This window comes from Metopolophium dirhodum, chromosome 2, assembly GCF_019925205.1.
Source record: "Metopolophium dirhodum isolate CAU chromosome 2, ASM1992520v1, whole genome shotgun sequence".
In the NCBI taxonomy this organism is placed as follows: domain Eukaryota; kingdom Metazoa; phylum Arthropoda; class Insecta; order Hemiptera; family Aphididae; genus Metopolophium; species Metopolophium dirhodum.
In genome coordinates this window covers 19,118,146-19,140,570 of record NC_083561.1, presented here as the reverse complement: position 1 = coordinate 19,140,570, position 22,425 = coordinate 19,118,146, and the positions used below count along the sequence as shown (strand labels likewise).

Here is a 22,425-nt window from a genome sequence, read left to right as displayed (position 1 = left end):
TTCACCCAAAATTCCAGTACCTGAAATAATGAATTCGTATGCATTAAAATATACGTAAACAATGTTTAGTGTATTAAGATTATTATTTATTGTTTTAATCATAATTTGCAGTTTGAATTCAATACAGTCTCATAATAAGAAAAATTTCAATTGTTACATTTTTGTTTGTCGTTATCGCCGATTAGTGGTTATTTTATTTTCAGAATCTTTTTTATTTGTCAGTTGATATAATATAAATATAATACCTACCGGCTACCGTATACATTTTATTTACGTACCTACTAACACATAATATTTGGACCTTATAACTATAAATAAATATTGATAAAAAAGTACAATGTCTAAAATCAATATGACGTGTATAAGGTTAGGAGAAATAGCAATTTAAATGAATGCGCAATGATTAATTTATTGTCTTTCACCCAAAATTCCAGTACCTGAAATAATGAATTCGTATGCATTAAAATATGGCGTACGTAGGATTTTTCAATGGGGGGGGGGGGGGCTTAAAATTTGTTACAATTTTATTTTTATTTTGTCCAGTCTAATAATTTCAGATGTTTATTTGAGGTATTTTAAAATGTTTGTAACTTTTCAACTTTTTTGGTAGAAAAATGCTCTGATCATAAAAGTCGATGCCCAGTGTATGTTTTTGGAAGCAAATTAGGTCTAGTTTTGTACTTATAGGAGGTTGAAATTGAAAATGCTCAGTGCTTTTTAAAATAATTGGAGGAAAAAAAATGAAAATGTATTAAAACTGTTTGGTAACCAGCTTGGTTATACCGTCCTCACTTTGATTAATTAAATTTTTTTTACTTTAAATGTCAATAAAAATTTATTTATCTGGTCAAAAAGCTTAAAAATGTAATAAGTAATTTTTATTATAGATAAAATATTAACGATACATAGGCATCATGTTTATTTTTTATAATCATTTAAAATTCAAATTTTGTCAAAACCACAGTTAATTTGTGGTACAAAACTTATACCTAAAAATATTAAAATATTAAATGTGTATAGCTAAGGCTAGACAATTTAATACAAGGTCTTTCATACAAGTAGTTCATAATTTTACCGAAAATTTACAGATAATTTATGAAAATTGGTAGATATGCAAATACAATGTTTTTTCAAAAATGAATTCATTCTGGTAAGACATAATATATGAAATTTACGTCTTGCTTACTGTAGTTGACAGTTGAAACTTGATAATTATTTTTTTTAAGTGATAATAATACGGGCAATGGGGGGGGGTGGGGGGCTTCATTAAATCCTCGTCGAATACCCTGTATAGGTGGTACATTATATGATACAGTATTTGTATAGTACCTAAGTTGAGTAAGTTTAATTTAAATTATCAGTTGGAATAATATTGTTATCAAAATGACAGATAATTGTTTCGATTAAATTACTAGTAGGTACATAATATTATATTAGATTCTGAGCGTAGCCAATGAACGTAAGGTATTTTAGTATTTACAATGGGTGTTTATTTTTGTCTGTCATCAACATTTGGGTCAGGAAAAGTGCTAATCCGGATTTTCGGCATCAGCATCTTTTTTGATATTCGGTTCTTTTGAGAGGTCAAAATTGAAAATTGTTCTAATTTTGTAAATTATTTTCAGTTAGAAATTCATAAAAGTTTTTTTATTCATAGCTAACATTAAAAATCATAGTAAAATATTCTCAACACGTTTTTCTACATCTATATGAAAAAAAAAATTCACCGAAATGTTACGCTATTTGTAGCAATGAGATATTTTCAATTTTTATTAATTTTTTTTAACTATTAAATTTGATTATTTATTTGCTGTAGGAGACACAACGTCTCCGCTCAGAATCGTTTTTCGTATGAAATGATGTATCATTGAATACCAATATAACACATCCATTACAACGACGTGCTCGACAACGAACTACTAGCAGAGATGTACCCACTTGCCCAACTCTTTTGTAATATTGTATTAAAAACTCTTCACTTTAGATAGCTATATTTATTAAACTTTTTGGGTTTCTTTAATAATTAAATATAATGAATATTATACTAACATAATATCTTAAAAACATAATTTTCTATTTATTACCATATTATCAATACTGGTATAGTTACGTACCTAAAATTAAAAACGAATATATTATCCAGGATGACACCATCGTCTTTGTCAATGGTGAGCTGTTATTAAACCAAGTACCTATATTAAAAAAAAAAATATAATCAATAAACATTTACACATTAATTATATGAAATTAATAAAAGTATACAGTACATTATCTGCCATGTAGGAATAGAAAAATATACTAAAATAATATAACGTACCTACTTATATTTAACACTGACAATATCTGTAGAGAATTTATTAATTTTTTAGTTAATCAGATAACATTATGTTAGAGACGATAATATCAATAAAACTCTACAACACTAGACACATAAAGTCGGGCCCTCTAAAAATCTAAGCTACTATCGAATGAAGCTGATATGCAGTTTGTTTGTATATTATATACCTTAAACTATAGGCGATCACATTGGTCAATGGTCAAACTCCGTAGATATAGCTGGCAAAAAAAAATAATGATTTACGAACTTTTTATAAGACTTGATTAGGTATAAATGTTACAAATATAATTAATATATTATAATATGATGTTACAGCAAATTGCATATTATCTGTTGTTATTGTAATCGCAAATCGTGCTATCGTATATTTCTATAATAAGGTCACATAGGTATATGTGGTTTGGAACTATAATATTTAGTGATGTATGACCACTACATCAATGCAATTAACTGTTAGCCGATAACTCAATTAATTCTAAACCATATAATTTATTGTAATTGGTTAGATATTGATACACAATATAGTCGAGAACATTTTTTGTGAAATATCGTTTTTATTTTTTTGATATCACTTAACAAAAAAAGTTTTTATTGTTTCAAAATCCATTATTTTTGTGTTTTTCAAACTTTTTTTGTAGTTCCGATATCGAAAAAATAAAAACGATATTTCACATCAAAATGTCTCCTTTTTATGTGGTGAAAATGTCGTTTCTTAGTTATGAGTTTATGACTTATAACTGTAGCCTTCTCGGTTCTTTCCCGCGCGATACAGTTTTCACATAAAGATTTCAATTTTATTAAATATTTTTGGCTGTAATCTTCTGCTGCCTACGGTCGTTGCGACATCGAATACGATTTACCCCTCCACGATAAACTAAAATTATATTTGTCTGTATCGGCAATCAGCGCGCCCGCGCACGTAATAATTTCCAGGAATATTTTAGATATTATGAAATAATTTAATTTTGGTGACTATTGCTAATATGTAATTAGCGGATAATTCTGAAATTAAAATACACACTAATACTGTTATAATATTATATATCTGTTGTTATTGTAATCGCAAATCTTGTTAACGTGTATTTCTATAACAAGATAATAAGGTCACATAGGTACCTATATATTTTCGATTTAACTTATACGTTTTCTCATATGAAAGTTACATACACTCTGTGATCACTGCATTATAATTTTTTCTATGTGTACGTCATGTATACATCATTTATAATTATTATATCGAATGCATAGAGTTCGGAATGTTAGTAGACAATTTCCATTTCCATTTTCATACTTAGATCCATCAATTTATTTGTTTTAGTTAAGGTGAATATTACTGTAACAAATTGGGTTGTCTACACTCAGCCCTATACATAAACGTAATATACATACAACTTTTGTATACTTATATAAATAATGAATTGTTTTAATCATAAATTATATGAATATTGATATAATGTTATGTAATTACTTTAGGGTGTTCACTGTACAACCATAGCGATAAGTCTTTTCTATTCAAAATTTAGAATCAATTTATATTGCATTTTAGATTCTGAGCGAAGCGATGAATGTATTGAATTTACAATGATGTGTGTTTTTTTTTTAAATTAATTTAATTTTCATTTTGTATCTGTCATCACCTTTTAGGACAGTAAAAGTGCTTGGATTTTCTTCAACAGTAACTTTTCTGATAGGAAAGTGAATCTATTTGTACTTTGGGGAGGGGGGAGGGGTCAAAACTAGAAATTTCCCAGTAGTTTTCAAAAGCGACAAAAATTAAGGAAAAACGGGAATTTTTACGCAAAATCTATTTTTGAGAAAATCGATTTTGGTTTTTGGTGTAGCTCTAAAACGAATTACCGTAGGTACATGAAATTTTGACTGAATGTTTATATTAGCATTTTCTATACACCATAACATTTTCCAAATATTTTGACTTATTTTGAGCTGTTTACGGACATTTTCAGTTTCCATTTTTTTTAGTTTTTTTTTTTTCTACAAATATCAATAACATTTTATTTGTTGGGGAAAAAGCTCCTAGGTTATTGTTTCAAAGGCAGATGAAAAAAATTAAAAATCCTTAGTCACAGTTTTTATTTATAAGCATTTAAAGTTCAAATCTTGACAAAATACGGAAAAATCACGAAAATTAGCAAATTATTTTGAGTTGAGAATTCATCTCAAATCTAAGATTTGAAAATGTAATACAAGATTATCCATATAAGTTTGTCTACCTTTATCAAAAAAAAAATGTCTACAAGAAAGTCAAATTAAAAAATATAATATTATATAGGTAGGTATATTATTATAATATTATACATAGGTAGGTACTAAGAACAATCTACGTAGAAAAGGGCTGTACCTACAAAGGTATTGTATATCAGGCATATATGATACCAGCTAGTGTCTGTTTAAATAATAATATTATATTACATTACAATTTCAAAGTTCAACGCTCTAACCATACACGCTCGAATATCATTGATATAATGTAAAATAATTAATACATCAGACTTACTGACTATGCTTAAAATTTATTATACTAATTGTTATTGTATTACATAATAATTGTTATCTTATCCTAATTTGGTGGAATGCATAATTGTTTCTATGTTCTTACTTAGCTTATTGAGTATTGTATGATTTGATTTGTTTTGTTTTGGTATTTTACCTGTTACATATGAATGTTTACTTAACCTAGTTTTAATTATACTTTTTATATATTATGCATGATACAACAAAAAGTAATCGTACCAAAGCGTATCTCTCGGTGATTTTCGTCACGGGTTATACCTAGTAGATTAAGGAAAATGTGCAAATTATTTTGTCGTTAAAAATTATAAAATGTTAATATATTGTTATATTGCATGAAACTTGTACCTATACATTTGGTTTTTTCTCTGGGACAGGCTTTGAAGCGAATGAATCGATTTTTTCGGAGATTTCACATGTATTTTATTATCTGGTTAATATAAACTAATGGTGTGTACATTTCAAGTATCTACAGTTATTTATTTTTTAATTAAGAGGATGTCGGCGCACTATTTGTTTTCTCTTTCTTGCCCACGCGTAATATAGACAAAACGCATTAACGCAGAATCATTTTTCTATGTTTTTATGTAATCTTTGAGTAAAATCACCCATCACAAAAAGGATAGAAAATAATATTTTTGAGGGAATGACATATCGATTTTATATTTTATTGTTATTTAACTTTGTATTCGACTTTCAAAATAAACGAAAAATTGTTGTAAATTTAAATTATGTTTAAATTGTTTTGAGACAATATTTAGACAAATCGATATGTCATTCCCTCAAAAATATTATTCTCTATCTTTTTTGTAATAAGTTATTTTACTCTAAGATTTATTTATTTCGTATGGCATGGATATCAAACACATAATACACTAATACACTATTCAATTTCTAACTGTAACAAATAATAGAATAATAAAACAAAACAAAACAGGACATATCCATCTGGTAATACACATATAGTTGTTAGTATAAACGCAAATAAAATAAATCAACATATTATAATACAATATTGTTATAAATAATAATTAATTATAAGTCTAAGTCAAGTTCTTTTAGCCATTATATTGCCTATTTGGTGGAAACACACAGTATTATTTGTCCGAAAAAACATAGAATGACTTACACTCACGACCCGAAAATGGACGTGAGGTACTGAGGTTTACAAAATGCATATTCAATATTGTTTTGAAGGAACAAGGATACGCAAATTTAATAAAACATTTAATTAATGAACCGAACATTAAAAAGAAATATTATAAGACAGACTATCTAACAAGTTAGTAAATTAATTTAAAAATAGAAACAATAGTACCATAAGTTAACCAAGATATAAAATAAAACATTTTTTTTCTCGCATACTAATAAACCAGCTTATCTAACAAAATAAATTAATTGAAAAAAAAAGAGGAAAGGAAAAATAATAATAACAATACTAATGTGAAAAAAAATTTATAAGTATAAAAATAAATATAGTAATTTGAATAAATTATATTGCAGAAAATAAAACAATCAAATAAAAATCGGGACGGCGTATAATGTAGTGTCATATGATCGGGATTATTGGATTATGATCGATGGTACGATATTATACCCCGTCCGAAATAAAAATCTGTGAAATCAAAATTAGAAATCAATTCGGCGTGTAATATTGTGCCAAGTGATCTAATGAAATTAAATTTTGATCAGTGGTATGATAATATGTTCCATACGAAATAAAATCATTGAGGAAACAAATAATGACATTTGATCAGTTAGTTTTCCATTTAAAAGTTGTGGATATAATAGGAAGTTTAAATGCGAGCTAACGGATTATATTTATCTAATGGATAAATAATTCTCAATAAGAAAATTGCATATATAATATATATAGTCCTGTTAATTTTGCCAACCTGTACTTTGATTAAATAGTAAAGTGTGCGTTAGGGACTTGAATTAACAGGATTATAAAATTCGGCGTCGGATGCGACGCGCACCGTCGCCGGTTTGAAGCCGGCCACGGGTGGCACTTTTCTTCTGGTGAGGGAGGCCGCCATCCCCCACCCGGGCGTGGCAGATACCTACAGGTGCCCACTTGAAAATTCTGCAAAAACTAAAACCTACAGTACCCTCCCGGCCTCCCCCGAAGTTAAAAACCAAATATTCCGCGGGTTAATTAATGAAAAAAAATTTAAAAATTAAAAAATATTGCTATATATGTAACGAAATAAGTGCATGAGGGCAGCAATCGCCTTTAAATATACAACCACCAACTACAGATACCGAAGGATGGCGATCACAGAGTACAAAGTACAAACGATAGGGCAATATTTCCGATAATATCAAAATTGGAATTTCCAACGGACGTCGTTCTGGGTAGGCAGTTAACCGTGCCGCTGTCGATTTGAAAAGAAACACGATGAATGGGGTGCTGTTGCTTCTGTATGTCTATATACCCGATTCCGGTTCATTTGTCGAGTGTTAACTGTCTAACAAGTCACAGGGCCAAACTCTAAAATTCGCAGGAGTTGACTTGAGACAGGACTGTTTCTCCCGAGGTCAGTTTTACGTATAGCGTGTGAAAAAGCTCACCCCATAGTCTGGTTGTGCTGACACCACCCTCTAAAATTATAAAGAACGTCGTATTTAAAGAAATATTGTAAATATATATATATATTATATATATATTGGCAGTTGGCACAAAAGGTCAGTGGCGTATTTAGGAATTTGTTATGGGGAGGGCCCAGATCATTTTCAGAACACAGAGCCGTAGGGAGCTTAAAAGTCCATGTAAAATTTTTGAGTTTTTAATCATCTAATATATAAAAATCTCGTGTCACGGTGTTAGTGTACGAACGCCTCCGTAACGGCTCGACCGATTCGGATAAAATATTTTTTGTACATTTGGTAGGTACGAGAATAGGTAGTAAAGCATTTTTCACCCTTTTAGCCCCACCCGGGGAGTTGCTCAAACAGGGATTTTGAGATTTTCCTTGCCAGTGTAAATACTGCGCAAAATCACAATGTATTACTGTCAATGTAAAGTGATAACAAAAAAAAAGTCACGATATTAATTGAAAATTTTGACAGTTGAAGCGACGAAAAGTTTTTACAAATCCCTCGTTTCGTATGGTAAAATTTGTTTTTCTTAATAATGTAAAAACACAAAATTTAACATGTACGAGACACGAGTTAATGGGAGGGGTCCGGACCCCATGGACCCCCCCGTAAATACGACACTGCAAAGGGCAAGGTTTGAAGATATATAAGTAAATTGCCTTCTTCAGAAATACACAACTGTTGAAAGCGGCTCGTTTTTTTATACATTTAGACCAATAAGCAGGACAAAAATTCACCCAATACCAAAAGTCCGATTTTAATTTTGAAAACATATTTGAATTCCTTATTCTCTTTTCTAGGATATGTAAAATTCGGATTTTTTATTTTTTTTTTTGTTTAAGTTACACTAAAGTTAAGGTGAATTTTGAAAAAAAAAAAAGAAAATAAATTTGGTGTTATATTAATTAAACAATAATGAAATCGAAAATCGATTTCCTACATAACCTAGAAAAGAGAATAAGGAATTAAAATACGTTTTCAAAATTAAAATCGGACTTTTATTAACTATTTATTATATGGTATCAAACCATGGACTAAGATATAATGGACTGGAAACGAGCAGCTTATCACGGCCACGAATGTATATACAAGAGGCAAAGTGCGGGGGGTCACCCGTGTTCCTGGAGTTCACAACGCCCTCTGCATATAACACGGACTAAGATACAAATTGTGTAGCCAAATAAAACCACCAGTAGCGCTGAAAACTTCAAGAACAGTATTCTTATCAGCTAAGTGACACCTTTTCGTGGCCGTCCCCCGACCCCCGCCGACCATGTCATTTCCAGTCCATTATATCTTAGTCCGTGTATTAAACTTTATGACCCAGATCCATAGATAATAAAAATATGGATAAGCCACGGTCTTAGAAGATAAGGTCGGACAACTTCCCACCCTCCCGCCTATTACAATATTTCCGCTTAATGAGGCAAAAACATTTCCCAAGTTGCCGCAAAAGCGCTGCCGGTTAGTCTTATTTTAAGATTAAGAACAATATTTATATGGCATTCGGGGTTATTTTTATGGATCATATTATTATATTATTTTCTCCAACCATATAAACTAGTTGGTTTATAATAAACTAGCTAGTTTATATGGTCGAAGGTTATTTTAAACTTGTTATTATAACATCGAAAAAAGTCTGCAGGGCAGCGCTCAATACTACAGAGGCCAAATTTTGAAATGGATTTGCCTCACTAAGCGGAATGCTGATAATGTATAGTTGTCCAACCTTATCTTCTAAGACCGTGGGATAGGCCATTGAAGCTTATCATGCGTTCATGTATTACTATCAATTTTGAGGTTATATGGGGTAAAATGGTAAATATTATATCATGCCAAAAACTACTCAAAACTCAAAAGTCTCAAAAGTCTCAAAAGTCAAAAGTCTTAATAGGTATATTATATTATTATTATAATAAATTCCATGTTAGAAATTTAGAATATTTCATATTATACCGGCGGGCGGCAATTATTTGAAGTTTGAACATAACCTTAAATAATACCCCATGAAAGAGAGAGAACATTCTTAAAGATATTTTCTCTCTCCCACAAAAAAAAACGCGGCCTCATACAGTGTTAATATCACGGCCTTAGAAGATATCTTCTAAGGCCGTGATCACGGCTATGGATAAAGGAGCCTCAATTGCCTCCCCTCCGGGAACGCGGTCTCAAATATATTCAACATAGCCGTGGCCTATCCATATCTTTATTATCTATGCCCAGATCATGCTATAATTATATGTTCGTGGCCCAGATCATGGTTTAAGTATATCTTAAACCGTGACCGTGATTATGACTACTTATGTGATAAACTGATAATGGAACTGTGATAAGGAAACTGCTCTGAGGCCCGAGCCCCGAGGACGATGCCGTACTGCCGTCTGCCGTATATTTTCTATAGTCTGTTTCTTAAATAATAATAATTAATATTGGACGATATAAAAACGTTACAATGCTTAAACTAATGAAATTAAATTATGTTCGTAGTTGTGTTCAAATACCAAATAATTCATACGCATCACCTAGTGGTAAGTTATATTATACATATAATCTGTTTTATACGGTATTTTTTTTTACTGCTTAACAGACGTAATACCTTTTACACGCTTTTACTAAGTCTTTCCAACAGTCACGATTTCTTGCTATTTCTATCGTTATCCTATTGCCTACTTCTTTTGCATCCTTGATCACTCTCCAGCCACTGTTGACGGGGTCTTCCTCTAGGCCACTTTTTTCCAGCGTTCCTGACCAGTGCATTGTGAATAAGACTTTCATCACACATGACCAGCCTACTTCAGTTGTTTCGCCTTTAGATACTTTCCAATGTTTGGTTTTTTGTACAGGTTTTCTAGTTCCGCATTTTTCCTTCTTTCATACTCTCTATTTTGGTTTCCTGTGGGCCCGTGTATTTTCCTCAAAACTTTTCTTTCAATTGTTAGTAGCTTTTCTCTATCTCCTTGCAGTAGTGGACCAGATTTCACATGCGTACGTTGCTACTGGGCGCAAATAACAAGTGTAAAATTTTCTAGTTTTTTGATAACATCTTGGAGCTCAACATGGTGCATGTTCATGGTGAAATATGCACAGTTTATTGCACTTATCCGTATTTGTATCTCCTTATGCATATTATTCTTTTCAATGATATTAAATTAAAAATATTTGAATATTTTCACCTGCTCAAAGTAATTTGGTCCGACTTTAAGGTTTGTTTTGTTTACGACACTTCTAGATATTACCATATAATTGGTATCATCTTCATTTATGTTAAGGCCCATAATTTTACTAGAATTGATTATATTTTTGCAGTGCACACTATTTCATTTTTGGAGTCTCCAGTATAAATAGGGTACTCCCTGTATTATATAGTATACTCTGTTCCAAAAAAAATTACCCACTTTCTATGCATCGTGTTTGATAGTTACTATAAGCACCAATGTTATAAGTTATAAAAAAAAAAAAGCTAATAGTTATTAGTTATTACGTATTTACATTATATTAACATTTAATATCTACTGTTTCAGGAATTATTTCATTGGGAAAGTCTAAAAAAAAACTGGGCAAAGGAGGTCCGGTTTTAGAAAAATCTGAAATTCCTGTTGAAACAGATGCCAAAAAATTAGTCAATTTTGTATGCGGGAGCAATACATTGAAAGAAGGGCAAGATATAGAATTAAAACCTGACTCAGAATATCCAGATTGGCTTTGGAATTTGAATATAGGTACCTAATATTATTAATAATAGTAATATTAAATATAAATCCTAATTTTATATCACTCAGGTATAATATTTGTTGTCATCTATGTGAAAAAATAAAAATGTTGTGATATAATTTTAGTATTTTACAATGTTGTAAAGTTATTATTTTTTCTATCACAAGTATTTTATAATTGTGCTGTTAAAATAGGTACTTTTAACTTGATAAAAACTAAAAATGATAATAAATCATTCTAAATCTTAATTTATTATATAAAATTTATTTATTACAAAATTGTAAATCATCCAATGTTACACTTGTATGGTATGAATAATATATTAATATATGTGGTAGATGTGTCATATGTATGATTTTCAGAAACTTATTATCCTTTAAATATTTAAATTTCAAGAATAGTTTCTTGTCTTTGCAAACACATCTTTAATATTCTAACTTTTTGTTTAAAAAATACGCACATTATAAACTATACTGCTTTCACCGAGTCATTATAATGACTATTTAGCGCATACGACTACAGTTCTGCCCCGAGACCCAAGTTGTTATCTTATTGGTCAGATCGCTTAAGTAAAAAATTAATAGTTTTGATTTCTACGCACTTATATTCTCTCGGTGAATATGGTAAATACTAAATACATGAGCAAATTAAGTTGAATAGTACCTATATAAATTAATTGTTATAATTAGTTTAACTATAAACATTATAACCATCAGCAACAGAGTTAAAAATAATGCTTACATTATATTTGATTTTAGATGGACCAGTACCGTTACAAAAATTGGATCCTAATTCAAAACAATATTGGCTCAGAGTACGAAAATTATCAATGAGAAGAAATAACTTGTTAAATAAATTAAAAAGGTTTTAGGCATATATAATATGATTGATATAATATAGGTATCATGTATAAATAGTGATTACATTGGCCATTGTATATTTTTAAATTCAAAATTAATATTTTATTGTTTAATAAAAAAAAGTTGAATTTCTTGATTTGTAATTATTGACATACAAATTAAATCATATCTTTTGTCCTTAAATAATATTAGTATGAAATATATTGGCATCAGCTTATTATAGCTTATATAAGTCATTGGGTGTATGTTCAGGGCTATTTTTTTCCTAAAATGTAGGTTCATTTCTATAACTTCATTATATTTGAATAAAATAAATTAAAAAGCTATAAAGCCGTAGTAATGGAAATCCTTATCGAACAAAAAATTGTCAGTCACTAACAATATTATTAAAAATAATTACCATAAATCATAATATTAACGTGTAAATTAATATAAGTAATTTACTTATAATTTTCTAATCTTATATAGTATATACATGCTCAAAATAAAAATAGATGTAATTATGTATAATTTATGGCTATGTTTAAATTAAATTGAAACTAATTTATCATTTAAAAAGTATATGATGACTATGGTGTGACTTAAGTCTAGATTTCAATTATGAAGAAAGGACGCTGAACCTTGCTGATAAAAATGAGCCGGAATTGTCGCATCTGCTAGAATGATAATAGTGATGTCATTTTTATATTATGTACAGCATAGTTTATTTATTGGTATTTATTATTTTAGTCTAAATGGTAAAATGTATTTATAATTGTTATAAAACATTTTTTTGACCAAAATCTCCTTACTAGTATTTATAATTAATGGTATAATCAACTACTATTGATTAGGTAACTCACCAACAGATAGCGCTTCAGATATAGTTTCAAATTATTGTGTTTTTTATAATATATGTTATTATGTTTATAGAAAATATAAAATGCATTGTTCTTCCTAGACAAGTAAACAGCAATAAAACACAACATTTTTCAAATATTTCGTTTTCTGATATATTTTTTTTAATTGTTTATGTCTATTGAATCTATAAACCGATGTTATAATATTATTATTTATTACTTTTTAACTTATTAAATGTCTTAAACAATAATACATTAACAACGTAAGTTTACAGTGCTAACTTATAATTTTTGATAAATAATAATTTATTGTTTTTATTACCCATTGAGATTTGAGAGTGATAATAATTAGTATTAAAATAACTAATGAGTAATAGAGAATATACCTAAATATTGTAATTTTGATTTATGCTAAATGCAATAAAAATAATCAAATTTTGATTTTGGCGTATAAAGTAAAGGTTATATCTTGCATTGATTTTATGATTTAAGAAATTATTATTGAACCATATTTAGATAATATAAGGCAGTATTATTATAATATTATCAAGGTGCATAGTGCATTATATTAATATAGTTATACTCAATAAGATAGTTGTAATAAACGATTTTAACACCCTCTCATGCTCACCTGATTCTAGTTTGAGCCATAGAAAGATTAGATTAGATGACCATATAAATAGCTAGGCACGCCACTGCATACAATGATAATTGATTATAATTTATGAATAATAGCAATAAATATACTCTTAGAATTTAATAGGATCTCTGATCTACATCAGTTAACAGTTTATATACCGCATTAATGCATTATATAGCTAGATATTGTAGGTATCTAGGTCCTAGGTGCATAAAACATATAATATGCAATAAGGGCCCATATCTATTATTTTGATGAATTTTTTTTTTTTTTAGAACATTATACATGCTTAAAATGTGTATCAATAACATACAAATCTATAATTATGTAGCTAATTTTTATTTGCATTTTTTGAATTTCTAGGGTATTTTTACTTTTTCAACAATTGAGAGAAAAATTACGGGTTAATTATTTGTCATTGGTAAATTTTTATATAATTGAAAAATGGAAAAAACCACAACTTTATCAGGTACTTACCTAACTTTACATATTATTTATGTGAATACATTTTATTACTTAAATTTTATTAACTATAGATAACAGTATTATGAGCGTTTTATAAGTATTGAGGTTATTAACATAAACATATAACATTTTTAGGTCGTTTTTTGTGTTTTTATGTCATTTTTAGGTACTAGGTACCTATTACTTATGAATTATGATTTTATGAACTATATTAGGCTTAGGCATAGGGTCATACTGGATGTTGCATTATAATTTATAATTAATATTAATTACTCACTCAATTTTAACCAAAATGTATGAATTAGTATAAAAATACCTACTCGGGTAATTAGTAAAGTCTTATTATTATTATGACTTATGTTGACGGATTTTATATTCGATCTTTCGGGAATCCTATCATTAGTATCGCAACATCAAGTTCATATAATAAATAAAGTATTTTATGGTTACATACTTACATTCAAGTTCTGTCTATTGAATGTAAAAGTGGCATTGAATGTACCTTGACCTAGGAAGAAAATAGATTTTTCATTATAATCCAATTTAAAAAGGCATGAACAAAGAACGAGTTTTTCGAGCCATATAAAAAAATCGTTCTTCTTTACCTCCCATACATATATATTTTAATACCTATGAAAAAAAAAACTATATAAGATATTAATAATAATTATTGTGCTTCATATAATATATAACTATCTTTTTATACTTAATTAAATCATTGGTTATTATTCATTAATATGTCATCCTCAGATCGTCCCTGGTCTCATATTAATAAACTATTACAGTAAAAGAAAATTGCGCAAATACAAGTACCTATTCATTTTCAACTTTGATTTATTATTTATGAACATTTGATAACATTCAATATATTATACCTACATGAAGAATTTTGCCAATTATACTGAAGGCGGCGCCGTTTGTAAAATATTGTGTCAGACGTTCTTTGATACATTTAAGTAGTTGAGTACTAACCTACCTACTTATATTTTAAGCAAATCTATAGTGCCGATAACTCTATTTCAGAATACCTACCATCAGCATTGATTAAATGTTGTATATTTATTAAATGCCTAGGTACCATGTGGTATGTGGTTATGCACTCTACAGTACAGTCTACATAATATGTTATTTTAAAGTTTATGTTGGTACCTTAAACATAAAATGTGTACCTTGGGAGTACTTATATAAGTCTAAAGGGCCGGTTTTTAGGTTTATACATAATATTTTTATTGATTTTATGGAGCTTAACAGAGGGGAAATTCTGGACAACTTTTCCAGTACAGAATTTGTAGAAAAAAATGTATTTTGCATATTATAAAATCATATTTTTAAGATTAAAGAATATTCAGCCTACATATATTTCATATTTAAGGATGTACTGTATTATTTGTTCATAAATCATTGTATTTGTTCATTTCACGAGTATATTCTCAAAAATGACGAGACAAAAAAAAATGTTTTTAATTTAAAAATTAAATAGAAATTGTTCAATAATTTGTTTGATTGTTTAGAGTATGACTGCATTTAAATAATTTACCAAAGAGAAGGTATGCAATAATTATTTTCAAGTTTAAGTATATTATTACATGATGTGCAAATAATGAATGGATGATAAGTGTAAATATTAAAAATGTATAAAGTTTAATAATAACATAATATACAATATTTTATACATTTTACTTAATATTATGTTTCCATCGTAACTGCAGGTATATAGATTTTTAAATTATTTGACGTAAAAAAGAAACGTATTTTGAGTTTTCAGCATAATATTTTACTTGTTTAAAGAAGAGTAATACAATATTTAAGAATATATTTTTTTTTAAGGATTTTGTAGAGCATATTAGAATCATACTTTTAAACTTTTCAGAACCTAATAATCCACTTTTTATGTAATACGACTTTTTAATATTAATCCAATAAAAGTACGTTGTCTTTTATGTACCTAGCTGGTTACATTCAGGGATTGGCAAATTACCCCAAAAAAGTAATGATTTACAAATTATAAATTACTTAAACAGTTAGTAAATAATTACGGTGGAAAATTAAATTACAAATTACAATTTAAAAAAAAAAACAAGTACTAATTATATTAGTGACTACCTAGGTAATAAGAATAGTTAATATATTAAAATTAAAACTTATAGTTAAAAACTTTAAATAAATAAGCCATAGTTGTAATTTCCCTTTAAAAAAACGAGCTTTTCAAATGGCTCATCGGATATAGCCTTGAACGGGTAATTAAAATCACCATTATAAAACCGGCAAAAGAACACAATCTCACTGCTGGGGCTGAAATAACTGAATGTACCGTATGTTTATGTTCACAGTCGTCTTTAGAATTTAGAGCCATTATATTATTATACATTTATGCTGCAAATTTTAGTTTAGAAATGTTAATTCATCTTCTAGATGTTTTATTTCAGTGTTTTTAAATACAATACCTACACTATATAATATAACTGTAATAAGTATGTATATAGGTGTGACATATTAGGTATTATTTAGTTGTACACTTGTACAGTTGTAACTTGTAGATAATATGTATACACTAAACATGAAGTTGAAACATCATACCTAGTCGCAGCTAGATATTATTTAAAAAATCCGGTTTAATTTTTAGTTACATCTTGTGAGTTTGTGAGTTTGTGACGCGTATAACCTTAACAATCCCACTACGAGTAATTATTCTAGTTTTTGATCTACATAATTATCGTGTACTTGAACTTGACGGAAGAAAATATATAGGTATTGTAATATTATTGTATCATGGGAGAATTGGCAAATTGGGTTTTTATAGCGGTGTCGTCGTCAGTGGTTCGTAGGTTTAGGTATTCAAAACTAGTTTTCATTTTGAAGTTAACCGCAATAAAAAAATAGTCTTTGCTGTATGAATATTATTATTACATAGGTAGGTACCTAATTAAATAGCATAGTCCAGATAATGATTTTGCATGTGCAAAAATCATTTTCATAGGTACTTAATCAATAAAAATAAAATTAGTTCTCATATCGATGCGAGTAGCTCATTCTCACACGTTCGTGATGTAATAATTGTATAGGTACACACACACAAATGCTTCTTGGGAATGTAATATAAATGTACAGGCGGGCGTATAGGTACCTATACATACAGGTACCTCTGGTATCTCTGATATCTACCTAGTACTTATATTTTATACAGAAATCATAGAATGGTTTTAAATGTGAACTGGAATTTTAGTTTAAAAAAATATATATTAAATTGATTATATTCTGTAAAGTTTAAGGTATTGTATTATTCTGAAATTTGTTATAGCTGCTGATAGTAGGTAAGATAGTAGGTAAGTACTGAGTACCTACATATTTTATAGATGGGTAATAAACCAATGAGTAATAACTAATAAGTATTAACTACCAAGTATATACCAACTGGATAAAAAATGCACACAAATATAAAGAAACCAATTTTCATATTCCATCAATCGATAACTCATTACTCAAATAGTAAAACGTATTTAAAAGTTTAAAGGTTCGAGTTATAATATTAATTATGGTAAGTGGTAACACTGGACATTGCATTTTAGTTTACTCTAATTATTAAGTTAATTCGTCAATTGTTTGATACAATTTTAGTTTTTACACAAAAATATGATAGTGCACAATTCACATATAAAACTATACGTCCTAGTATTTTACACCTACGAGTATATTAATGGATAACTAACGGAAAATTGTTTACTAACGGGAATTAATAAATTAACCGTGTGTTTACTACAAAACACGTAGATTAACACAGACAGTTATACATTTTTTTCCGTTTGAGCTCCGTAAAGTTTTATAAATAAGATTTTTATAAAAAAATTCTACAAAAGTCTCACTTATATTTTATTATTATATAGGTACCTGCTGAGGAATTAATCACGCACGTTTCGTTGAAATAAAAACGTGTCTGAGAAGTTTTCTTTTCTGTTTGTTCATTAACAGATTTTTTACGAAGAAGTCTTAAAGAATTTTCTCTTTTATTCTTGGGTCATGTTAGATAAGGTTAGGCTATAGGTGTGTTAAATAACTGTCACATGGCCACTGTCATCAATGAATAATACTTACTAACGTTTTTTGAATGTTCTTTTTTTTATAATCTTATTATATCATTATCATCATCTTAATGTGCATAATATACTCTTTTTCAAGAGAAGTGTATAAATCCAAAGTGACAATACAAAATAGGTAAGGTTGATTTTATTTGTATAGAAACAGAAAGAACATCGATCAATATTTTTTAAAATATGCATATTATATATTATATATATGCACGTCGTATCTAATATTATGAATTTATAATTTATACTTCAAAGACGCCCTACTTAAGCAGGTTTATATCTTGTCCACAACACGTGGACGAATTTAAAAAAAAATATATTAGCATATAGGTACAGCTTAAGAATTAAGATACCTATAATATGTCTTGATAATGAATTGAAATCAAACAGATTAATATAATAAAACATCTTTAATTAAATTATATTTTCTACCTACGTAAATATATACCTAACTACCTAAGTACCTACTTAACGATCGATAAGTGCCGACTAGTCTATTATAGTATTATACAACCAGTTCAAAATTTAAAATGCATTCCATACATTCGTATTACCTATAACATCTTCACGAAATAGTTATCTTTAGTAATCCAAAAATATAATTTATTCTATTTTATTTTAAAATGTGTATGTATACCTATGCCTAATATGTAATTATTAAAAAAATAAAATATTTCAAATGCTTACTATTTATAGATATCACATTATAATTATCTTATATGAAGAAGTATAATATACAAATTATGAATACTGCGAGATGTACAGTTAGGTATGGCCGTACTTATTCAAATTCCGTACTGTAAGAACAGGTTTTTATTAAATTAGCAAATATATTCTTTATAATAGTTATTAACATCTCCGCCGAATTCAATTTTAATATTATTTATATATTCGTGAATATACCTACCAATTCGAATAATACCTATATTCGATGTTTTGTGGAATGCACGTGAGGTTAGTTAACTTGAAAGACTTTCCTATAGACTATAGAGCATTCGTGTACTTAGGTATTATATATAGTATTATTTTTATAATCAAGTGTTATAATTTGAACTTTGAAATCACGCCAGTCGCCAAGTGTAACTTAAATATTATGTATAGGTACGTATTATAGATATAATACTAAAGTACAGTTACCTATGGGCTACGGTAAGAACTAGGTTAGGTTAGTTTTGAATGAGATAAATTATTAATGACCAGTGTTCATTATTTATTAAATGTCAAACACATAATATAATAATATCATATATGAATTAAAATTCATTAGTATTTATATTCAAACGATAATAGCAATTATAACAGTATAACACGGCAGACCCCTTTCCATAAATAGCTAATTGTTTACATAAACAACACAAAAAAAAATTATAAAATATGAAATAAAATAAAAAATTATCAAACAAAATGTAGTAAGAATTAGGTACCTACCTAATAGATTTAAAAAAAATCTCCCAACGCTTTTCATTGCGTTCATTCAATTAATTTTTGTTTTTAGAATATATTAATAGTAAATTAGTAACTGCAGTATCTAACTATAAAATGTAGGTATTTAAATGTCTTATATTTTCAACCTCTGTAAACCGTTTACTTTATGCATTTACGACTAAACATTTTTCGTTACAAATACCATCGGTTGCAAATTAAATTAATCTAGGTCTTTGTAGACTTCAGCATGCAATGACTCAGTAAATACTCGGGGTGGGGTCTCGAAGAATGTTAAATCATTTCCGGCAACCTCCTGGGGTTGACATAATGAGAGAAGTCTACTGACACCAATCTTAGCGTTGCCTTCAGCACTAGGACATCATCTCGTGGAGTGTCTCGTATTCTATCAACGGCACATATCGGCGTAGGTGCAACTTTAAGGCGATTTGTTATGCTAAACATAACCTACCCATAACTGCTATCAGTTATATTATATATATAATTTTAATGTTTTTTGATGAGTTTTAGTTTTAAAAATGTAATTTTGAATCTTGATTCAAACTCACTTGGTATAATATATCCGACATAATAGTCGATATAATAGTGCATGCATATCATTTTTATAATATTTAAATATTTACTATTACAGCAAAAATAGTTAAAATCTTTTAAAATATTGATTTATTTTTGTATATTTTTAAAATACGCAGAAAATGTAAAATGGGGTATTTCAGAATTTGATTTCTTAAAAAAAAAATTGTAATTGAAAATAAGTTTTAATCGTGTTATCTTGGAGTTATTTATCTTATGCACCTATACAGTTTCTTTTAGAGTCAGGTTCCCACGACTGCAGATGTGACTTCTTCATTAATAAATAATAACATAGGTACTTTATATTTTTATTTTTTATATTATTGTATTTATTGATAATTTTTTTTTTGACATTGATTGTTTATTAATTTGTTTAAATAATACAACTGTACAGACGCAATAATGAAAGTTAAATATTAAAACTAATATAAGGTTACTATAAAAACGAAAATAATATCATATAGACCTTATTGTTTCGTTTTTATTTGATACTTGTACTATTTTTAATGTTTATAATTTAAAATTGATATATTTTATTATTTCACTTTTCATTTAACCTAAAAATTAATAAAGTTAATTAAATTAATTAGTTTAGTGGTTATTTAATGGTATGAGAAAAAAAATGTATATATTTTTATATATACGAGTAGGTACTCATTATTTTTCAAATTAAATTTAATAAGTATTTATATATCTCATATTTTTAGTTATTAGTTTTAACTTTTAATAAAGTAGTTTCATTTTTACAATGAAAGTTTAGATAAAACAGAGAATTAGGTATACTGTGGAATCTACTATCTAGTATAAAGGTATCTCAAACATTTTGAATTTTAAACGTTTTCTAAGAATGTAGTTTAAGAACACTTTCAAATAGTTATAAAATCGATTACTATTATCAACTCTTCGAGCTGCTTACTGTACTATTGTAGTCTGTAGGCATATATAGTTTCTATGAGTTAGGATACAGTATAGCAATAATAGTTGTACAAGAAACTATTTTTGTGTTGTGATGAAATAAATTGTAAAATTCCGTTAAGTTAATATGTATATAAATACCTACCAATTACCAATAATTATGTCGGTAATATATACAAATAACGTCATTGAAATAGGTGTATTAATAAAACAAATCTTGACCTCCATTACGCAGGATATATTGATATCTAAATATATTACACATAGATACGCGTAGCTTGGAGTACCTTTACGACTAAAAGCCAAAGAAAACAATAGAAAGTCAGAAATTTGAAAACAAAAACCGGAAACATAATCAAACTATCCCGTGAACATGATTTTCATAAATTAAAAATGATGTGAGACATTCTTGTATCGATGACCCTCGAGGCTTCTTAACGGTACACGGTAACGTGTGACCTATACACCAAACATTCCATATCCAATCATACGTGGAAGCACAAAATCAAGACGATTATTTTTATTTTTTTATTTTATTTTGTTTTTTTTTCGGACGCAACGTAACAAAATGTAAGAATTCTCATGATATTATTATATTATCGCACATTGTGCACATTTCATATATTTGTCTGTAACCGTATTGTGCCTTCTGCGCGAGTCTGCTGCGAAGAGGTATCCCATTGCACATGATATACGTTTAAGTAAAATAACAATTTTATTTTATTGTGTGCAACAAAAATATAATATCTTGAATAGTATTGAATCTTGATGGACGTGACACGTCGTATCGCAGTATATCTACTTGCGCGTCGCTATATTATGTGTATTAATAATAATAATAATATACTGATTAGATATGGTGGACCTATCGTGCGGAGTCTCTTTTTATTTTTGTTGTTTAACGTATTTAACGGTGCTTTTTTCTACCTCTTATCCTTTTGTACAGTTAGATATTCGTCACATACAACACGCTCTTTCCGCCGACCGTCCAGTGTCCTCTTCGACTGTATAATAATACTAGGTACCTTATGCGACGAATTTTAATTTTCAAATGATTTATCGATCGTGGTAATAATATAATTTACAAGACAAGTACTCTGCAATATGTGGGTACATACTTTTTAGTTTTTAACGTTCGTCTCTATAAAAATGATAAGGGTGTAGAAAATTGTCGAAACGCAAAGTGACACTTGTACATGGAAATAAGCCACGACAGTTTAGGTATCTAAACTCGTGATGCTGGTATATATTTATGTTTCTTACACTTATACACCACCAGCGGCAACTCGTCAAGTCTGCCTGTACGAAACGAGGTCTTAACGTCTGTGTATGTGTGTACTTATGGGGCCAAAAGGTTTGTAGTCGACCTTGAAGCCCACACCACATTCCAGACACATATATAATACAAACAGTGCACGCGGGAACCACT

General features: G+C 28.4%; 1 protein-coding gene across 1 annotated transcript; it reads left to right on the top strand.

Moving 5' to 3' along the window:
* Positions 1-9,641: 9,641 nt before the first annotated feature.
* Positions 9,642-12,175, top strand: LOC132938703 (large ribosomal subunit protein mL54). The gene is made up of 3 exons (XM_061005693.1): positions 9,642-9,996; positions 10,990-11,187; positions 11,938-12,175. The coding sequence occupies exons 1-3, from the start codon at positions 9,921-9,923 to the stop codon at positions 12,048-12,050; spliced, it is 387 nt and encodes a 128-aa protein (XP_060861676.1). The 5' UTR covers positions 9,642-9,920; the 3' UTR covers positions 12,051-12,175.
* Positions 12,176-22,425: the final 10,250 nt, after the last annotated feature.